General features: G+C 41.5%; 1 protein-coding gene across 3 annotated transcripts; it reads right to left on the reverse strand.

The window, feature by feature from the left end:
• Positions 1-619: 619 nt before the first annotated feature.
• Positions 620-15,291, reverse strand: PPP1R2 (protein phosphatase 1 regulatory inhibitor subunit 2). Of its 3 annotated transcripts, XR_008438583.1 has the most exons (8): positions 15,105-15,291; positions 10,479-10,586; positions 9,995-10,072; positions 9,586-9,689; positions 8,247-8,426; positions 6,839-7,046; positions 5,304-5,354; positions 620-4,011 (listed from the first exon to the last, which is right to left on the reverse strand). XR_008438583.1 is itself a non-coding variant. In XM_053986199.1 (7 exons), exons 1-6 carry the CDS (start codon positions 15,248-15,250, stop codon positions 5,350-5,352), a joined length of 621 nt encoding a protein of 206 aa, XP_053842174.1. In that variant the 5' UTR covers positions 15,251-15,291; the 3' UTR covers positions 620-4,011; positions 5,304-5,349. The 3 variants fall into 3 exon arrangements, 2 of the variants coding, with proteins under 2 accessions (XP_053842174.1, XP_053842173.1); XM_053986199.1 differs by lacking the exon at positions 6,839-7,046; XM_053986198.1 differs by lacking the exon at positions 6,839-7,046 and having other exon boundaries at positions 5,304-5,388.
• Positions 15,292-16,171: the final 880 nt, after the last annotated feature.

The following is a 16,171-nucleotide window of genomic DNA, read 5'->3' on the forward strand; positions in this document are numbered from 1 at the left end:
TAGTGAAATGTCACAACTAAACTACAAGTTACACAGATGTAAGAACTGTATTTTTGTGAGCTGTCCCTCACCAAAACTAGCCAAACTACCACTATTTTGATTAGGCATTCAAGTCACACCCACTCAGGAAAAGCAGCATGTTAATTGTATCACTGAGGCTGCATTTATGTTGTGAAATCCACTTTCCAACTGAAGTATGTAATTGAAAAGAGCCCAACTCTGTTGTGAGGAAGAGTTTTACTTCCTAAGAAGTAGGTGCTGTTAGTCATTTTCCATCAGTCCATGCTAGTGAGTGATGACTCAGTGTTGACCATGAAGAGACAGATCAGTTGTGCTTAAATCCTACAGCACACGAAGAAGAACACCTTGAAAAAAATGCAACCTTTTCTGTGGTACTGCTATCTTAAGTTCATGACTTAGGTTACCAGATCTACCCTCAGGTCTAGGCAAGCCAACAAATCTGACTGTGTGAACAAACCAATTTACATCAGAGTTACAATAAACGAGAGTCATGAGGAAATTACAATATTGGTTTAAGAATTTATCTATGAACACACCTGCAAATTTTAGCTGCCAGTTTCTTCTGAAGAGCTCAAAGAAACCAAACATTAGATTAGTATTAGTGTCATAAGGTAGTAATGAAAACAATGGTTTTATTTATGTTGTGACACTTAACACCGGTTTCAAACAAAATAATTACATTTGTGAGGTGGCATCATCATACCACAAAATCATGTTACAGAAACAAAGAGTTGCGGTAAGATGTACAAGTTTCACATGAGAGAGTGAGCTATGGAAAATATATCTGCAGTTTCTATGAATTGTACAAGTTGGTGGGAAAGAAACTATGGAAAGAAAAAAAAAACTATACACATGAGTTAAGGCTCTTATTTGTAAGTGATCTTCCTACTGGAAGCATATTGAAAATGCTTTCTCTAAACAGGATGCAGCTTGAGGATTTAAACCTGTGCAAGAAGATTCACAATTATGGTGCTGTGGAGCTCACTGTCCACATAAGTAAGCGCTGTGTTTGTGTCCTCTTTACACCACTCTGTATTGTACACATGAGTATTTACCATATGCACCTAAAAATTAAGATTTGCAAGCAAGCTATGTCCTCATCAAATGTAAAAAGAGAAAACACATTTCTTCTCTTATCCCCATTCAGCAGGGAACTCTTAACTGATATTTCTCAAGCAGAGGGAAATCAGACATCCCTTTGTAAAAAAAGCTATATGGAACTTCTGGAGCTACTGCAAAGTAAAACTTGCCTGATTTAGCTTTTAAAATGCATCAAGGTGTAAGCAAAGAAAACCAAGTAAACCAGCCTTTCAGTTAGAAGCAGTGGCAGAGACATTGGCTTGCACTTCTGCTGAGGAAGACAAAGAGCCACTGTGAACAGAATTTCTGTGAGCACTGAGGAAAATGCAGAGAACAAAGCCTTTAAAAATACCCCAAACTAAATCAAGTTTCAAAATAGCATCAAACTTGGAATTTAAGTGCTTTGTGGAACAGAAAAAGGGAGATCACCCAAGCAGCTCAAAATCACCTGAGTGATACATTATGTGGTTCATTTAAAACCATCTTCATGCATTTCTGTACCTCCCTCAAAGCTGCAAACTCATTACATCTAGGATTTTGGAAGCCATTATAGGAAAGGTCTTTATTGGAAGTTAGCAATAAAGCATTGTTAAACAAAATGCTTTCTAGACTTTGTAAGATACAAAGGAGCCCTGCTGAGCACCAAATGGCCTTGGACACAAGAAAGTGGGGGGTTAAGGAGGGCAGGACATTAGCTCGGGTAAGAGCTGCTGCTGCTGGATTCTACCTTAATTGCAGGTGTGAAGTACCCATGGGTACTTAGCACAAAGTACAAGTGATATATACACAGCTCATATGGTGTAACCTGCACACACTGCTCACCTCGTCCAAGCTCAGTCTGGCAGCGACACGGCTTTGCCAAGCACTGCCATGCTCTCAGCAGGATTTCAGTGCCCAGCTGGGGCAGGCCAGGCCAGCAGCTGCTCAGTCTGAAATACAGCTCAGTGCACAAAGGCCAACACTCTGAACACTGTAAGCTGGTTTATAAAAGGTACAAACCTAAAGTTTTGAAATCCTATTCTCAGGAGCCAAATTGAAAGCTACAGTAAGTGACTTGATGAGTCAGAAGTATCTAAATGCTTACCCTTTGCCCCTGTTTACTCTACGCAAGTGACCACATTTGATACAAGAAGTAATAGCACTCTGCATGTTGAAAAACTAGCATCACCACACTGGCCAGAATCAAGAGTTCAACTCTTTCTTGTGAAAAGACCCTATTAATCTCAATTCAGGACCTTAGAAGATTAACAAACCCAGAACTGACCGCCCTGTTACCTACTAAGGAGAGGAGCTAGTTGGGAAAGGCACGCTACAAAACACAGCACACTCACAGGTATCTTTGGCAATGCATCCAGTCTAATGAATCATTCCTTTAAAAGTCTTTCAAAGGACAGCATCCTATTGCCTTACTTGCTCTCAATTTCTCTGGGACTCCAGGAAAGCTCACACTTGAGAATGCATGTAACTGTAAAATAACTTTCATTCCTTTATTCAAACTTCACATATACAGTGGAGAAAAAGACATTTTAAAATAGATCCATATAATTATATGGATTTTTGCAACATATCAAATTCAGATCAAAATTAAGATATACACTGTATTTCATAACCAAGCTAAAGCTTAAGTGTGTACTTCGTTTGTATAGTAAAACCCAGGAACTACTCTGAAAAGTGGAACATTCACCAGTCAAATTCCACCCAGTGGGAAGTTTTTACAGCAATCTGGAGGTGCAGAATCCCTCTTTACAGCTATACAACCACACTGTAAACAAGTATTTGAATTAGGCAGTTTCCCTTCTAGCTTCCAAAAAGCCTTCATTTTACAAAAGCAGTTGCTGTAAGTTGCAATGGACACAGGAAGATTTAGACCAGTGGTTTTCAGTATGGAAGTTGCCAACCCCAAAAGAGTAACCAACAGCAGCTATCTTTAATAAAGAACAGCCAGAGCCTAAGCTCAGCACATCTTCAGTCCTGATGTATATTTCCTCGTGGCTGGGTGTTTTTCCTCAGGTGCTAACAGCACAAACACTGTTCATGCAACTGGAAAGAACCAAACGTTTGAAACAAGAGCCAGAAGAGTAACAGTGGATGTGATTTTTAGAGAAAAGCTGGAAGGAACTTGCACGTTCTCACAATAAGCCAGAGAGAGCTCCACAAAACAACCAGTCCTGATGGAAGAGGTTATAACAGTTAAATGCAAAGTTCAAGTTAGCCGTTTCCAGTGTAAAAACACTCCCTCCACCAGATGTTAGTACTGCTTTAGTCAGAAACTAACAACCAATTCCAAACACCGCTCTTAATAGCACAGCTCTTGTTCTAAAGACTGGGAAAGTGCAGGCAAAAACATGCTGAAATCTAGATTAACAGGTCAACACTTTACAAAAAAAATAGTTGTAGGACTTGAATAATCAATCCCTTTTTAAACTGCTTAACACATCTGATAAATAGCTTACATGTCAATCTGATATACGCTGTACCGTTTGGCTCTTGAATCCCAAAACTTTCCATATGAGACACCACATCTAGAACACTGTCAAATAAATAGTGTAAAACCAAAAGATAGTGAGTGTTTCAAAGCAAGAGTAACAGTACATCACGCAAGATAATCAGCGCTATACATACAGGGAATGCCATTCTGGTTGAACAAATTATGAAGCAGTATTCTCCATGAAATACTAGGCACAAGAATAAATCAATTAGACAGTGTTTTCTGCCTAATGGACAAGTCTAAAATTAACATTCTTGGCAATACAACATTGTAACTGATATGCTTCTTAACATTTAAGAGCCTTAATTGCAAAAATCATGAAGCGATGTTTATATTTGTGTCTTTGACAAGCAGTTACAATTCTGGACAGATTTCTTCTATGCTGTGTGCTCCACTTTCCAGCTGGTCACGAATAACATGTGCTGCATAAGAAAGATTACAAAAAATAGATAATTCTTCACTCCCATTCAATATTTTCACAACACACACAAATATCCTCCTGAAACCATCTTTGCTTCTCCAAAGGTAATGTTTGCCAACCCACCTTAGCAATGTATAAGCTTTTAGTTGTAGAGTGCAGGAACGTCTAAAATAGTTATTTGACCCTCATGCTCTAAAGAGATGGCCAACAGTGGTGTTGGCCAACACCACACCAAGCACTGCATGCTCACCCCCCCAGAACTGGGATGATTTAAGTCAGGTGTTTAGAATTAACACAAGAAGTTCCTGAAACACCAACAAACATAGTACTTCCCAGGTCAAATTTCAGTTCCAGATGAGGCACTTGAAATAAGAAACTCCAAGTTTATACATGAAGGAGTACAGCTGTGTGTTTTCAGGAAGTTGTTAACTCATGCTTTTGAGCAAAAGCACTGCAATAAATCAGAAGAAACTCCTCCTCAGTGCTGATCAAAGAATACCTCATCAAAACGATAATAGCCTTTTTAAAAAGCCAGTTAGGCTTAGGCAGGATTTGGTAACATGCAGTTTAACAAGCAAACAGCACAGTTAACCAGCAGAGCTGATTGCTATGTGCTCTCAGCCTTCTCACTTATTTCATCTTTAGGGTGATGCTTGCCCTGGTTAAGAAAACACAATATATTCTGTATCTACCAAAGGCCAAAGGGCACACCCAGTCAGTGACAGCTCAGCTGCTGGCTGCCATCTAAGCAGGGTTAGCAGAGCAATGCAGCTAAATGAACCAGAGGAAGAGAACAATAGTCTTACTGCTTGTCAATTGAACTGCTACAGCCAACACCCTCTGGCTGATACTTTTGTGTAGCAGAAGACAGGTCTGCACTGAAATCACCATGCTTAATTTACCTACATCAGGAATATTTCCTTCAGTGATTTCAAAGAGAATTTCTAAAGGGGAAGTTTTTATGGAGAGAAACAAAGGTCACTTCTGCTGGCAAAGTCTATTTATGTTATTCATGGAGTCATAAATAGCAAGTACCCAGAAAACATGAAATGCTGAAGCAAGCAAATACAGAATCATAGAATGGTTTGGGTTAGAAGGAATCTTATAGGACATCCAGTTCCAGCCCCCCAGCCATATGCAGTCTATTACAACTTATACTTTCTTTTCCACAAAAGAGCTTGGCTGCTGGAATCCATACAAATGGCTACTTGAGGCAAGAAAGGAATGATCCATCCATTTAAAACACTTAGTAGCCACAATGCAGAGAGGAGCAAAAATATACAGAGTTCTCACCATCACTGACTGGACTGGCCATCTTCATTTCAATCAGCAAGAAATCTCAGGCTGTAACCAAGAAGTGCAACTTGTATTAGTGGACCTGGTGGAATCTGACAGGAGCCTCCTTAAACCTGCTCTAAGTCTTTAGCCCCTTCTTTGAAAACAGACTGTAGAGATTAGAAATGTACTGTTAGTTTTACTCAAATACAAACCAGACAGAATTAGAGAGTATAACGGAGTATCAGGTAAGAGAAGCACAGAATCTTTAAGGCATCTTCATGGATAGAAAAAATTCCAAGTGAGAAGAGATTCTCAAATTGGCTGAGAAACAACCCAGGAGCCAGAGGAACCCCCACAGTCACAACAGGCCACTAAGAAATGCCTCTTATGTTACATCTTTACCTGCAACAATCGTCAGTATTACAGAAGTCATGTTACTCCATTGGAATTAAAGGACATTGCATGGCAGCTCTCACTCACATAGACTGACTGGCATAATAGCTGAGTGGCAGCCACATTATCTCATGATCTCCACAACTACCCAAGAACTCAAGTAAACGGAAGAATTTATAAAAATATATCTACAATACAACATGCAGAAAACCCAGGACATTTTCATTGAAGTTAAAAGTAAGCATCAGGGCTGTTAGTCAATTTAAAAGTGATGCCAAAACAAACCATTGCAAAAATCAACTCCTGTATCACCCAGTACAAGAATAAGGAAACCCTCCCTTTTCTGCTCTAGACAAAAGCACTTTAAAATACAGTTTCAAATCAAAGAGCTCTTTGAAAGTTATCCAGGTGAACAATCTTTCCATATACGGCTGTCAGGAACAGGAATATTAATAGGATTTTGATTTCCTTCCATGAAGGAAACAGCCTAATTTTTAAATACTCAAGTGCTTAATGTAACCAAAAGCACAGCAAGACCAAAAATACAGTGACAAAAAACCCCAAGTAGCAAGCGTTAAAGCCATCTATTTGAAAAACCTTCTGTAGCTCCAATTAACACATGAATAAGGAGATTCTTCTGTGCCCTCAGAATACAGATGAGAGAGCAATAAATAATGTAATCTCAAAAAAGTTATTTCAGAAAACCTTTGACATTAACATAGCTGTGTGCTGAACATTTCTCATCTCAATGTAGGAATTTCTTAAAATGTGGGCAGTGACAGAAGACTGGTTTATTAACATTTTTGTTCGAATCTCATCATCCTTTGCCCCACCCTGTCTCATTATCCATCTGAGGGCATTCAATTCACCAATTCACCTGCTACAAAAGTGAGACCAGTGCTTAACCTCATAAGAACTGATCAAGGACAGGGATTAAAGGCTGTGATAGCTGATATAGAGATTAGGAGATAACAGAACATGAAGGTTTAAGCAGAATGATAGAAAAGTGAAGAACTGAGAGCTACATCAGCTTAATGGAAAGCATTTCCATTGGCTATGGTGTGGAGGTGAACCAGTTAGTTAACAGGTTGCTACACTGGTAGACAGTTACATTTATGGAATCTATTAGCCATGAGCAGTCTAAAATTGATAATTACCAGTTGTGGCTCTGAAGCTGGTTATGAGGAAGGTGGAATGGACTTCAACAATAGAGATGGAAAAATGCTGCAAAGGTCTGCCTTCTTTCCACTGGCGAATGCAGCTGGGGAGCGGAGTTGCCTCTGTTTTACAGCAGAGTGCAGAGAGATGGCAGCTTCAGGCCATGCAGAAGGCTCATACGGTTGGCTACTGCAGCCCTCCTTTCCCCTGGAGAGTGAAGTTCTAGTAAATAGCCATTATAAGGCCTGTGTTCAGTTACTGGATGAAGTCAGTCCAGTAATGGGTCTCAGACACATACCAGTGACCCTTTCAGAGCAATTGTCAAGGAATTAGTCCTCCTGTAGTAAATAACAGGATGAAAAGGTGCAATCCACGGGACTTAAATACGCAACCTTGCAAATCACCTTTTTATTGCGTGGGATTTAAATGAATTTTAGATGAGTTCCTAGTTCACATGGTTGTGAAAAGCAGATGTGAACCAAGTTAAACCCATGCAGCATCTTCCCAAGTCTGCAGACCATGCTGATATCTCATAGCTTTGCCAGCCATAGATGAACAAGGCTTACAGACTTCACTGCCACCAGTCTCATGAGCAACAAATATGTGATTTGTTTATGTCAAAAATTTATTCAAAGTGCTGTTACATAAAGAGGTGGGGAGTGAACTGTAATTATTCACCAGAATACCACCACAGAAGTCTAAGACTTTTCACCCAGATAGAAGTTTAAAGATGAAAGAGAAGGTGTCAGCCTCTATAGTTTTAGGAGTTTCCTATGAAGAGACAGCAACAGCTCCCACTTAAACATCCCAGACTTTCTTCCAGTAGCTGCACTAAAAGCAAAGTTGAGAGTCTTATCCCATACTATAGCAATGAACATTTCTGCTCAAGGACAAGTTTGTATTGAAGACCTGGCAGCAGTTTTACATTACAGTGTTGTTCCTCAGGAAGATAAATACAGTCCTCTCATCAGGGAGGAAACATTGATGATAATCTCCCATTGCTGGCTACAGGATAGATTGGGAGCAGAATGGGAAATGACCCACAACAAAAAGTCAGGCTCTCCCATGTGGCCATTAAGGTGTTCAGTACAAGACAGCTCTTCCTTTAAAAAGGATGCTGGCAACTTCATTACCCAAAGTCAGCTGCTTTGGGGAAATGGTAAGAAGAGGAAATGTTTGTTTTTCTGTTATGCCACAACAAACAAAAGCCTACATGCTGTTTATCAACACTGAGTTTTTGTTCCATGCTACAAATCTACCTATCAAGACAGAGTGCAACAGTACTCATTGAGTATTACATACATAGTGTACTCCTTCTAGTCATCTCACACTTGAGTATATTCATTTTCCAACAGCTCAAAAGGCCACCAGTACTTACAGGTGCTTTTTAACTAATCAGTAGCTCACCGTGTTCGGTAGCTTCTGTACTCATTGTTTCTACATCTGCAGCATCACGCATCTCTTCATCCTCATCATCTTCCTCTTCTTCACCATGTAGTTCTTTTGCAATGAGCTGCCTTGCCAGTTTGATGTTTCTTCCTTCATTATAGTGCATTTTTCTCTTCATTTCAAACTGTTTCTTTTTCTCTGTGGGCAAACAAATGGAAAAAGTTGATCCTTCCCTTAAAAAAAAAAAAAAAAACAACATCTTCTTTCAAGAGGAACTCACTGAATAAAAATTATTGTCTTCAAGCAGTGGAGTGTTCTTTTAAAATGAGTCTGACTTACAAAAAGGATAGTAATTGGAATCTCAGGAACACTTCTATAAGAACCTGTTTGCAACTAAGAAGAAGTATGAACCACAAGAAGCATCTGGTAAAAGTACACAAAACTCCAAAGTTTCAAAAGCCTTGTTTCTATGTAAACTCAAGGACAAATTGAGACATACTGCTGGGATAGAAGATGAACTTTTGCAGATGTGTGGCTTGACTCCTGGCTAGCCACCAAAGGTCAGTTATGAGAGATATATTTACCACATGTAGAAGAAAATATTTTCCACTTTCCCCATGGCCTGAAGCCAGCTCTGCTCCATATATTAAACATTAGCATATCCAGCAGTAATGCATTATAATTCAAGTAAATTTTGCTTACTGCCAGCCCCAACGCTTCATTCTTTTCCTTCCTTTAGTATAGCACGGTTAGACACTCAAAGTCAAGGCCAGGAAATTTGAGAAGCACCAGCTAGATAATACAAGCCTGAAACCTTTGAAGTATTGCTGTTTCACTGTTCCCTCAAAATGTTCTAGTCCAAGTTAACATGAAACAACATCTCTATTAAAGAGGCTATTTGCTTTGGAATAACTGTAGACTTCCTATTGCATCCATCTACCAGTTGCATTGAGAACAACAGAAGTATCATCTGTACATTTGCAAGCAATTAGCAGCATTTTATTTGTAGTTGTACTCATTGAATTAAGTCTACCTGAAATATGTACAGATGAAGAACTATTCCTTCCACCCCAAACCAGAACTTCTTATTTGAGGTGTCTTAGCAGGAATTCCCATACCTTAAGCTTGTATACAGGGAGGCAGCCAACAACAGCAAATTCCTGTTTATATGTAGATCCCAAACCAAACATTCTGACTAGAAACAAGCAGCGTATTTGTTCAAACACTGTTTATCTCTATTTTCAAATCTTAACATTTTTCTGATAGTATTTCATCTTCGCAAATATTTCTTACAGAAAACCTGAGACTGTTTGTAGGAAAAGAGTCTAAACAAAAGAAAGAAAACAATTTTGCCTACCCCGTTCTTCAGGTGTTAATTCTTCATCCTCGTCCTCCTCCTCACTGCTTTCTTCTTGCCTTGCTATAACCTTGGGTGCTCTACCTTCAGCTGCAGCTGCCAGTCTACATAAATCATGCAATACAAAATGCTGAAACAGCAAGTTTTTCACTATTTAAAATACATGACATTTCAGAATACTCATACAAAGAGCTTTGTTCATTATTTTTGCCATATTTGTATGTAGTAACAATGTGCAAGAAGTCTGAATTACACGGAGCACTATCAAACACTGAAAACCACTTCATTTGACAATAGCAAAAATGTGGCTTCTAGAGAAACCAGCAAGAGCTTTCCATAAAGAAAATCTACCCCAGGTAAGAGCAGATTTTCTTCACATTTAGTCAGTTTTTATTATTACAATACTTACTTTTTACTCAACACATCTGCTCTTAAGGGCTCATATTCTGAATCACTCACTGCATCCTCATCATCTTCTCCTATCATGCTTGGAGGGCAAACAAAAAGTAGTCTCTTTTAGTAATTTGCTCAAGAAAACAGTCAAAACTTTACAACACTCAATTAAAAGACTCCTTTCATGCTTTAAAAGCTTTCCAATTCAACTTTAAATATTGATATGACATTATATTCTAGAACTGAAAAAATAAAATCAACAGAAGTCAGACTTATTTATTCCATTCAAAGGCTAAAGCCTGCTAGAACAAACCTTCTAAACTTTGTCCTTCATACTTTGTCCTTTCTGACTGTTCTTATTTAGAAGCTTTGTAGATCTGCGTATGTTGCATGCACCCAGCAGGCCTGCACAGTAATACTACATCACCCACAAAGCAAACTTTGCTCTAAACCCACAATTCCACCTGGCAGCACACAGACCAACACTTAAGCAAGCGTACCTGTGGTAAGGAGTACTTGGCTCATCAATTTTCATCAAGCCATAATCTTTGCCTGCAGGGTGGTATGTAGCTATGATGTTCATTTCATCCCACTTCTGTGATTTTTTACTGAAATAAGAAAAGAAAATTAGATTTTCTTATATTCTAAAACAGTTAGTTCTGCTTTACCAGAGAAGGAATTTTTAAAACATCATCTGATCTCTACTACATTCTAAGCACAAAAAATATTGTTATGACACACAGACACATTCAAAGTATGACTATTAAATACTGCTCTGTACATACTTAAGTCCTAACAAATTTTCAGTGCAATTTAATTCCCCTAACAAGTCACAATAGCTAAACAAACTCAATGATCTATAAACATATTCTTACTCATATAATTCAGAGACTCCTGGTCTTGTTCAATGACTATCTTGTGAACTATTTGATTTTACAGTAACTTGTAAAAAGAGAATTCTTCCCCTTATTACAACCCATAAGACTTCAACAGAACCCAATACCTTTCAGTTCACATCTGCTGAAGGAGTTGGAATGATTATTAGCAAACTGTTACATAAAAAATAGCAACCAACAAATCCCCTCCTGCAGTGAAATAAGTAGCATAGAACAAGGTGATTATTAATACTTCTTTTGTCATCCTAAATTGGAATAATAAGCCAAGTGATTCACTGCTATAATTAAGCTGAGGGAGTTTCACATTTTATACAGACAGGCACCAGTGATGCTACATTATCTAGAATTTTCTTAGTCAACCAGAAAAATTTACCATTTTATGTATATCTGAAGAAACTAAAGCTCAACCACACGGACTGCTCACTAACAAAATATATAAGCCACAAGAAAAGCAATTGCCTTGTGGCCAGAGAAAGAGCCGTTCCTCCCCTGATCTAAAAGCCACAAAAAGTATTTCATCAACACAAACCAGTATGTTCCACATTTTCTCTAAAAAGGTTATTACAAACTTCATATAAAGTGGTCTTTCCCTTAGATTAAGCCAATAAATTTAATTTCAGAATAATACAAAAATTTGACTAATTAATATATTCTTGTTGTAAATTATTAGTTAAGGAAGCAAACATTAAAGGACTTTGTGCGTTTTGTGGGCGTTTTTGTTTGGTTTGGGGTGGCTGTTGTTTGGGTTTTTTGGGGGGTGGGAGGGGGCAGTTGGCTGAAAGACTTCCATTTAACTGCTCTTGTTCAAACACAGACCGCTCCAATAACAGATCTGAAAGATATATTCAATCTCAATAACACCAGCGCTCTTAGGCAGAATAATATCTGTAAAACAAACTTGGTAAAGCAAAATTCCAAGCACAAACTACATTCCACCTTTACAGCATCACTGCATAATACAATGTGGGGGGAAAAAAACTAAAGAGAAAAGAATAGATGTGGGGGTTGATGCTGAATCCTACATGCCACAGGCTTATACTCCAGAAATAAATACAAATTGAATGATCTTAATCCCCTCAGCACACAGTACCCAGTGCCAAGGTCTCATGTTTGAGGCTTCAGGTCCATTTATCATTTTGTGCAAACACGAGGACTGCAGCATAAGCGGACAACACGTGAGTCAGATCGTGGCTCTGGCAGGGCGGGGAGTCATGAGCTTCGTGATGACAAAGCAAGAGCTCTGGTCTAGGAACGCCGCTCATTCAAAACTGTCTGGTTAGGAGTCAAAAAATCCCCAGTTTACCCAGTTTAACACAGCCTAAAGTTCCTCCATGACCAACACAAGGTGCTCACTGTGTTACACAGTGAGGAATTTTACCAGCCAGAGCACTTAGACAATGGTACATAAGGTACACGGCCTCTGTAAAGAGACAGAGCTCAGCTGGCAAGGAAATACAACAGATGGGAGAGATTCCCTTCACACGCCTTGTGTTCACTTGCCCAGAGCACATCAGGGTTTATAGCCCAAGCTCACAACTCCACCTAATAATAATACTGGCAATCTTGGAACAATCCCTTTGGCATGCACTGTGCTGGAAATCAGACAGCCCACACTGAGCAAGTCAGTGAGTCATAAATAAAAGACTGAACAAGTTTTTAGTGGCTTAGTTTTTCACACTTGTTTTTTTAAACTCAGATTCCAACACTAAAAGCCTTGGCTGTGGAACACCTCCCAAAGCACAACTTAAAGTCAACCTGGGGGGAAAAAAAAAGTCATTAGTGGCAAAGAGACAAACATGTAATTTCACCCCTGCTTTTAAAAAGCCCTTACAGGAGAATGACTAAGTGCTCTGAAAACCCACACCTCTCCTGTTTGTTTCCAATTTTGCATGCTTAGGCATGTCTGCACAGCACAACACTAATGACATGGCTTAGGACCATCACAGGGAAATGCATCCTGACACCCCTTCAGATACAGAAATAGGAAATCTTATCTTCCTTGGAAAAATGCTATTTGAAAAATCTCATAAGTGCTCATTCGTATGTTCTCACATCTTTATAAATATACAATAACTTCATTTGACATCACACCAGGTGCTGTGGACAAGCAAGAAGTTTCAGCAGCAGTAAGAGCCAAGGAACACATCTCACACCTGCCTTGCTCCTGCCATAGCAGCCTCCCCTCTTCCAACACAGCTGCTTGTGCACACACACACTTCCATAATTGCTTTGTAAAATATCACATCTACTCGCTCACAGGCTCTTACAGTGGTCTGAAGGCAAAAAATACTGTACCCCAGTGTGTTAAACCACAATCTCAGCTCTCAGGATGCAGTTCCAGTGGTGCCCCAATCTCTCAAGCTTCCTTCTTGCATCGTATTTTCATGAAGGAAATTTTCCAAACAATGTTACCATCACTAACAGCAGCACAAGGTCAGTAATGATGCAAGTACATGAGAGCTCTACTGAACATCGTGCTTTAAAAGATGACAGCTGACACAATGAGCTCTTTCATCTACAGATATTTTTAAAGATCTTCAGACCTCAATTTCAATATTAGAAGTAAGCAGAAGAATTAAGAAAACAGATACCTGAATGTATTAACTAATCTTCAATCTCAAAGGAAAATTACAACTGTACTACTTAGCATTCTTCTAAAACCAAAGCTGTTTAGCTGAAATCAGAAATAACACTGATATATTGATACATTGCCAACCAAAAATAATACCTGCACAGAAACCAGCTTTATAACACTGTACTGATCTTTCTAGGAAATTTTCTAATGCTGCCTGCCAGGTTTAGCCAATATCTTTTAACTTGCAAGGCAATTTCAGAATTAATCTGGCTTTATTGGCCTACGTTGGTAAACAGGAAATAGAAGCTGGACTCTAGCCCACTAACTGCTTCCCAAGAAATTACTGTGTGCAATAACCAATGTACCATACTCTCATCACTTCATACTCCAATTTCTACTCATTTTTCAAGATAGTACAAAAGAAACTGTAGAAAATTAAACACAGGCTACCAACAGCCAGTTGTAATTTATGTCTGGTGTGGTGCTAAACACATCAAGCTACATAATATTAGAACTAAAGAAAAGGAAAATAAAAAATCACGTTTGTGTAACATATTGGTACTCACACTCACCTGTTTCAAAAACATCATCTCATTCATTCAGTTGAATTTTTTCTCTGGAAAAGCAGGAGCAGCTAACACAAGCAACACTGCAACCCAAAAGCTCTTCTTTCTTACCTTGCTGACTTTAGACTACATTCATGACTTACTAGGCAAAGATGAAAGGAGTATTACCATAATAATTAAAAAACAGACCAGCATGACCATTTTATTTTATCATTACTTCTCTCCTTGCAATACTGAATAAGGTGCCAAAAAAAGAAAACTGTCCAAAGCAAATTTGTAAACACTGAGTTCAGGTCAAACCTTGCTCATCATAACTTGATGGGGAATCAGAGCAACAGGAGGCAGCACATGTTGGGTGCATCAGGAAAAGTAGGATTCTTAACCATCAAGGACAGGCGCTGGCCAGCTAAAGACCACTTCTGGCATATCTGGACTAACTCGGTGTATTACAATTAAACCAAGATTTTTCATGTCATTTAAATAACAAACCCCAAGGCTGTGCACATTCTCAAGTGTGAGATTTTTACGGATGGATCCTGCCCAACCGAGAACACATCTTGGTGATGTTTCAGCCTAGGAGAGGTCCCCTCTCCAGAGACATGCTTTTGATTACAAGAAAAGAGCTACCTGTGAGAAGGCTGAGAATAAATCAAGCGCATTTCCCAAACTGTGAACTATCCTCGTAGCTTCAGTAAAACCCTTTGTGATCTACCACACTTAGCAGGTGACCGCCACTCCTCGATAGGAGCCACGGCGACAGCTCCCGCCGGCCTCATGCGAGCAGCGCGCCCCGCCTCCGCTCAGGGGCACAGCCGGCATCCCCCTGCTCCCAGCGGCGCTCCGGCCTCGGCAGGAGCTGCCACCGCCGGATCCCCAGCGCCGAGCGGAGCGGAGCCGAGCTCCGGCCGCCGCCGCACGGAGGCACGGCACGGACCCCCGCCCCGCCCGCGCAGCATCCCCCGGCCACGGGGCACAGCAGCAGCCCCAGCTGGAGACGCCGCCCGGCTGATCCCGCTCCGCGGGCCCCTCGAAGGAGCGGGACGGCCGGAGCGAGGGACCCACCGCCGCCCACCACAACCGGGGCCTCACCCGTGCTCGTCCTCGTCACAGGCCTGGCTGGGCTGTCGCGCCCCCACGGCCGCTCCCGACGAAGCCTTGCTGCCGCTCTTCTTCAGGATGCCTTTGATGGGCCCCCGCCCCGTCGCCGAGGCGTCCGGTACCGACGGCTCCTCCATGGCCGCGCCGCCCGCCCGGTTCCGCCGCCGCCACCGCCCCGGCCGGGCCCGCCCCGCGCCGGCGCCGCCGCCTCAGCCCGCGCGCCTGCGCCCCCTGGCGGCCGGCGGACCGACAGCGCCCCCTGCTGCCGTGCGCCTGCGCGACCGCGAGGGGGCGCTCTGCGTGCGCGAGGAGCGCGGACACGGACACAGGGATAGAGGGATAGAGGGACACGGATAGAGGGACACACGGACACGGACACAGGGACAGAGGGATAGAGGGACACGGATAGAGGGACACACGGACACGGACACAGGGATAGAGGGATAGAGGGACACGGATAGAGGGACACACGGACACGGACACAGGGACAGAGGGATAGAGGGACACGGATAGAGGGACACACGGACACGGCTAGAGGGACAGAGGGACACGGATAGAGGGACACACGGACACGGACACAGGGACAGAGGGATAGAGGGACACGGATAGAGGGACAGAGGGACACGGATAGAGGGACACACGGACACGGACACAGGGACAGAGGGATAGAGGGACACGGATAGAGGGGCACACGGACATGGATAGAGGGATAGAGGGATAGAGGGACACAGGGATAGAGGGACAGAGGGACACGGATAGAGGGACACACGGACACGGACACAGGGACAGAGGGATAGAGGGACACGGATAGAGGGACACACGGACATGGATAGAGGGATAGAGGGACACTGATAGAGGGACACATGGACACGGATAGAGGGATAGAGGGACACACGGACACGGACACAGGGATAGAAAGACACTGATAGAGGGACACACGGACACGGACACAGGGATAGAGGGACACACGGACACGGACACAGGGATAGAGGGACACATGGACACGGATAGAGGGATAGAGGGACACTGATAGAGAGACACACGGACACAGAGATAGA

Source organism: Vidua macroura, chromosome 10 (assembly GCF_024509145.1).
Source record: "Vidua macroura isolate BioBank_ID:100142 chromosome 10, ASM2450914v1, whole genome shotgun sequence".
Classification (NCBI taxonomy): Eukaryota; Metazoa; Chordata; class Aves; order Passeriformes; family Viduidae; genus Vidua; species Vidua macroura.

Coding starts and splice junctions, on each gene's coding strand:
- PPP1R2 (XM_053986198.1), bottom strand. CDS start 15,250: ATGGAGGAGCCGTCGGTACCGGACGCCTCGGCGACGGGGCGGGGGCCC. Junction 10,073..10,478: donor CCAAGTACTCCTTACCACAG/GTACGCTTGCTT, acceptor TTGCCCTCCAAG/CATGATAGGAGAAGATGATG. Junction 8,427..9,585: donor ATTAACACCTGAAGAACGGG/GTAGGCAAAATT, acceptor GTTTGCCCACAG/AGAAAAAGAAACAGTTTGAA.